The sequence below is a fragment of the Suncus etruscus genome, chromosome 17 (genome assembly GCF_024139225.1).
Source record: "Suncus etruscus isolate mSunEtr1 chromosome 17, mSunEtr1.pri.cur, whole genome shotgun sequence".
Lineage (NCBI taxonomy): Eukaryota > Metazoa > Chordata > Mammalia > Eulipotyphla > Soricidae > Suncus > Suncus etruscus.
The window spans coordinates 51,473,502-51,479,501 of NC_064864.1; the positions used below are offsets into that span (position 1 = coordinate 51,473,502).

The window sequence follows — 6,000 nt, forward strand, 5'->3', positions numbered from 1 at the left end:
GGCAATGTGACAGGTAGATGCTAAGTCTTGCTTAGCATCTAGCAAGGAGATGGAACTTGCAACTAAGAGCGTTACTTTCTCTATCACTATCTGAAACCCACCCAAAAGTAGGATGGCTTAGAATATAAATTCTCAAAAGATCAATGTTTCTCTGGCCCACCTGGATTTTTATGTATTTATGTGCATGCCATAGCATTCTTGGAAATCGTGAAGTTAATAAACCCAGGAGTCTGTCTGGGCAGTAACACTGAACTTCTGCAGCTTATTGGTAGGTGGGTCATTAAGCTTTTGGGAGCTTCAGTTTTCTCCTCTATTTAATAGGAGTAATAACATATATAGTCCCTATATGTTTTGTGAAAGTTTTGGGAGATAGTAAATACAAGGCACCTATCTAAAACATACCCAGGTTTGTGGTATACTATGGGTGAATAAAAAACAAGTCCCAGGACAAGTAAAGTCAAAGAAGTACATGAAAAATAATCAAGTACCATGCTTTATAATAAATACAGTATTAAGAATATAACGGCAAAATATCTCAAGTAAAAGCTTGTATTAATGCAGCTTCTAACAATATTTCAAGTGAGAAAGGGACAAGGTGGTGAGTTGAAATATTAAATTCAACTCTAATATAAAATATGAAAAAAGAAGTATATTAACAGTTACCACCTACCTATTACTAAAGAGGATTTTTGTAAGGATTAATGACTGTTAGCGCATTTAAAATTCCTTGGAAATAAACACATGCCCCATCACACATACATATATAGATAAATATATATTTTAACAAAGTAAGAATTTCTCTGTAAATTTAGATCCATGCACAGCATGCCTCAGAGGAGTAGGGTAGGAACAATATGTTCTTGCTTAAGACACGAAGCTCATGACAAATGATTCATACCCAGCACCTTTCATGCCAAAAGTTCCCCCACAGGTGTTCCACCAACTCTAGCAACAGTTACCATCAAGCCAGACTACTGTATAGAGTAGTCATATCTCACCCACGAGTAAGGCATGTCTTTATACAATTGTACAGGTCCAATCAGTGGAGGGGGCAGGAAAGAAGAGGGAAGGAGGTGAGACAACTATCCAGAACTCCTCACAGGTTTGACAGGCAGCCTACAATTATCATACATTTACACTCTTAATGCAGGTGTTATTGTAATCAGAAACCTTACTTAGCAAAGGCTTTTAGCTGAAGTTGTGACAGGTTCAGAGCATATGATTTAGGGCCTGTGGCCCTAAATGAATTAGGCTGGGACTATATGGGGGAAAAGAGGTGGAAGACATGCAAATGTAAATAAGGGCAGCCATTCATTTAGGTCTGTAGATTGTTTTTCCCCTCTGGGAGAAAGCACAAGTTCCAAAGGAGTATCTGATACTTTATAGCTCCAATGCATGCATCCCAGCACAGTACATCATCCTCTGTAATCAATCTCACAGGCCTGACCAGTGTTTCAGAGATGAAGAAATTCAGGCTTTGATGGCAATCAACTTGTGGAGTTCAAATCACACATAAACAAAACTCAGGTCTATACTGTGGATGCCAAGTCACAAAGCTGTCCTAAAATGATCCTTTCTAGTCTCTTGGGACGGGCGAGGTGGCACTAGAGGTAAGGTGTCTGCCTTGCAAGTGCTAGCCAAGGAAGGACCATGGTTCTATCCTCAGGCGTCCCATATGGTCACCCCAAGCCAGGGGCAATTTCTGAGTGCTTAGCCAGGAGTAACCCCTAAGCATTAAAAGGTGTGGCCCAAAAAACCAAAAAAAAAATAAAAATAAAATAAAATAAAAGTTCCTTTCTAGTCTCTCTAATAGTAAAATACTGTAAAGAAACTGGAGAGAAAATATAGGGGTACTGAATGCCCCTTGTCCTACATGCAGTGAACCTGTTGGAACCCAGTCTCCACACATGTTTCCCTAGGCACTCCAGGAGTGACTCTAGAGAATGGAGCCCAGATTAAATTCTGGGCATTATTGCTTACACCCCAATAAACAAATAACATTTAAAAAAATAGCATAGAGCTCTAAAACATAATAGCTCTTGTCTTCTATGTGTGAAGATCTGACCTTGATCCCCATCACTAAAAATACAAACTTATATACATACATACATACATATAAATAAACACATTTTAAAAAAACTTGGTTTCTCCTATGAATTCTTTTTGTTTGTTTGTTTTGTTTTGTTTTTGAGCCACACCTGGTGGTGCTCAGGGGTTACTCCTGGCTCTGTGCTCAGAAATCACTCCTGGCAGACTAGGGGGACCATATGGGATGCCAGGAATCAAACCTACGAGTGTCATGGGTCATCTGAGTGCAAGGCAAATGCCTTACCACTGTGCTATTTCTCCATCTTTCTCCTATGAATTCTTACCAACTTTGTTTGGACAACCTACATTTAGGGCATTTTGCTTCTTCTACCACCAACTTTAAAAAATCTTTGTCAGTGGGCATGATTGAAAGTTGAAGAATATTCTTATAGAATAAGAGACGTCAGAGATTACAAATATTATTACTCAATACATTCCAAAGTTCAGAAATTGAAGATGACCTTGATTATTGCCTGTTTCAGATTTTCTTGCATGGCACCCATTCAATCCTGACCCCAATAAACCCTGTGGTGTTGCAAGTACTACTTCAAAATTGTTGTCAGGATTTGGCAACATTTCTTAAATAGGGTTTAAAATTTGCCAAAGATGTACTCTTCTTTTCTCATTCTATCCAAGACCTTCCAAGAGATGAACTAAAGCAGAGGTCTATTCAATGAGTAATATTTTACAAGTTGAATTACATTAAAAGCCAAAAATAGTTTAATTTCAAAGTCCTCTACTTCTTGATACAAGACCTAATATGTTTGATGTATTTAAATTTTCCCTTTAAAGCCAGAAGCTTTGAGTTAATTACTTAAAGTAGCACGGAAGTTATTTAATTGGTTTAAAAAGATTCAAGTTCAAACTGCGAGATTAATTTTCATGGTTATGATAAGAAAGCTATGATAGTTAAGGTGAGAAATGAGGGCAAGAGTCTCATGAACTTGAAAGAATTTTGACTTCTTTTATTTGAGTAAAACACTCGTGAGGATCATAAAATCAAAATCTCTGTCATAGGGCTGAATTCTGGGGGAAATCCTATTGCTGCTTTCAAGATAGAGACAGAAAAAAACTAACAAAAAACTATTTCTCATAATTTACCTGACAAACGTATATGTATATATAAACCAAGAAATCAGTGATGACAGACTAATACCATAATACATTCGCACCTTTCATTAAAAAGATGACAATGAACACAACTCATTCAATGACACTTGCTAGGAAGGTTTCTGGCAATTGCAACTGAAAACATTTTGAAAGGGAAAGGCTGCCTAGAATGTGCATGTTACAGACAGTGCAATCTCCAACAACTGATGGACATGGAAACTTGGTTCAAAAATTTTCCTCATTTTACCCATTCTTGATTATTATGTTCTTCCTTGCTTTCTGGGCAGCTTGGAGAAGTTTCCAGAGTTTTAAATCAGTCTCAGCTATAACCATCAAAAGGGAATCTTTACTAGTTCAGCTCACCGAAGTTCCCAGTCGCCTTTTAAAATTGGACACGCTACTTCAGATTCCAAAGAAGGAAGGTTCCCCAACATGTAAAAAAAATCCTGACCTGACAGATCACCAAACTCAAGTACTCCCCCCTCACCCCCACTTCACACCACATACTCCAGTTTTCTCTTCCTGCCATACTGCAATCAAGGGAGGGCTTTCTATGTGAGTGGCGCTGACTGGAGGGGGTCAGCAAGGCAAGAGAACAGGGACTTGTTGTCACTGTTATATCTGACCATCCTGGGACCGATGATGCCAGAGAACAACCACTCATTCACAGGCTGGGAAGGTCCAGCTCTCCAAACACACTGGTGGGTGGATGCTGTTAGAAGATGCCAGAGAGAGGGCTTCCCCTCCTGAACCTCACACCCACTCGGTTTTCAGAAAGATGCTCTGCATTAAGGGCACCTTCGCATCCTGCACTTCCCTTCCCCGGGCGGGGAAGAAAGGGTTAGGAGTTCTGCATAAGAGTCAAATGTAAAGCTGCAAATAAAGTCCTCTTGATCTTGTTTGAGCTGATCCTTAAGTCTAGCAAGTAAAAGGAAAGTCACTTGAGGGAATGTCAGCGGGCCTGGAAATTTAACCCCTTCACCCCCACACTCAGATCATTTAACCCCAAACTCCCACCCGCGCCCCCTTTATCTGATCTGCTATATTCTGCACCAGCGCTGCCAATGAAATCCGACTACGAATAGATATATCCTTTGGGTTGGAGCTTGGCTCAGGATTTGAAGTGGACTGAGGGTGCTGGGGGGAATGGGGGGTTAGCAGGTACTGTCTCTCCACCTCCTAGTGGGGAACATTAACTCCTGCGGGAGGAGTGCGGGGAATACTTTAGTTTGCAGGATCTTTTATGAGTCCAGACCCACCACCCTTCCCATTTCCTCAAATTCTCCATCAGAACACTCAAGGGACGTTAACCCTTGCCAAGCTCTCCCCAACCCTTTTGCCCTCGGTAGTCCTAATCTCTACTCACACTGCTGTTGTGGCCAGACCAATGGACCATGGCTTGATTGTGTGCAGAGTCGCCGGTCAGCGCGAACGTGGTGCTGGTCAGTCTCAGCTCCTCCATCCGGAACCGAGTGGCTTTGTCAGGGTCCCGCTCCAGAGTCCCGGGCTCTCGCTGTCCGCCTTCCCTTGGCACTCCCCGGGGGCTTCGATTTGCGCCCTCTCCCCTTTCTGCCTTGCCTGGACCATCTCCGCTCCTTCTACTCCGGACAGAGCGCGGAGCCATCACCACGGACGCCCGGGGGCCCTGGGCCCGCTCCAGGGACAAGGCTCGGTCTCCGGGGGCCACAGCGAACAGGGGGCGCCCCAGAAGGGACAGGGGCGTGGCAGGAGCTCTGCCTGGAGGGCCCCGGTGGAAGAAGACCCCTGGATTCGGAGCCCAGCGTGGGGCCGAACTGGGGTGCTGCTGGGGGCAACAAGCCCCGCGGCCACAAGCGCCCGGGGCGCAGAGGACCAAGAGCCCCGCGCCGGCTAGGAGCGCGCTCAGCCGGGCTGGGGAGCCGCAGGCGGTGCCAACTTTTCCCATCGCCGCCAGAACCGAGAGGAGCGGGAAAAGGGGGTCCCGGAGCGCAGGTGGTCGGCGCTGGGCACTCCGCTGGCCGGCTGCGGCGGGGCAGAGGCGCTCAGGACCCCAACTCCATGCAAGTTGAGCCGCGGCAGCGGGCGGCAGCGGGCGGCGCGGGGCAGGTGGCTGCCGCTCGCCCGGGCTGGGCTTTTTGCTCGAGCTGGGGTTCGGACCGTGCGAACCGCCGCCACGCGGGGGTGGAGCCCAAATGGAAACGCGGGCGGAGCGGGCGCGGGCGCGCGGGCTGGAGGGCGGCGCTGCCGGGGGGCTCCGGGCTCTGAGTCCCGATCTCCGGAGCCGCCGTGCGCGCCGGCGGACGGCTGCGGGCACTGGAAGAGCCGCCGACCCTCCCTCCCCCTTGGGCTGGCGGAGCTGCGGCGGACGTTCGCTGTGCGGAGAGCTCCCCACTGTGCTGCGGGGCTCGGCGCTGAGCCGTGCGCCCCTCCCGTGGGGGGCGTCCAGCTCGGAGCTGCTGGCGAGTGGTCGGTCACTGGGTCGGGGACTTCCTATCGCTGCCAGATTGTTCGTTCCTGCCAGCTCCGGGTGGGTGACAGCCCTGCACCCCGCAACCACCACCCACGACCCCTGGCAGCGGCTTTTTTCTTTCCAGTTGAGAAGAGAGAGGGGAGGCTCCTGCTCCTTTCCTAGGCATCCGGAGTTGGCATGGATTTTGACCTTAGCTGGAGCAGAGTCTCGCTGTGTGTGTGTGTGTGTGTGTTTTATGTGTATGTGTGTGTGTTTTGTGTGTATGTGTGTGTGTTGCATGTGTTGTGGGGAAGGGTGTCTGTCCAGAAAGAAAGACAACTGCTGAGAATGATGTAATTAAACGATGAGAAGCG

General features: G+C 46.9%; 1 protein-coding gene across 5 annotated transcripts in view; it reads right to left on the reverse strand.

Annotated features, from left to right (window-relative positions):
* SORCS1 (sortilin related VPS10 domain containing receptor 1) overlaps positions 1-5,252 on the reverse strand; it is a 656,026-nt gene extending 650,774 nt beyond the window's left edge. For all 5 annotated transcript variants that reach the window (XM_049790574.1, XM_049790573.1, XM_049790572.1 and 2 more), the window contains exon 1: positions 4,565-5,252. In XM_049790574.1, coding sequence (XP_049646531.1) covers positions 4,565-5,122 — 558 coding nt within the window. In that variant the 5' untranslated portion in view covers positions 5,123-5,252. The remainder of the gene's footprint in view (positions 1-4,564) is intronic.
* Positions 5,253-6,000: the final 748 nt, after the last annotated feature.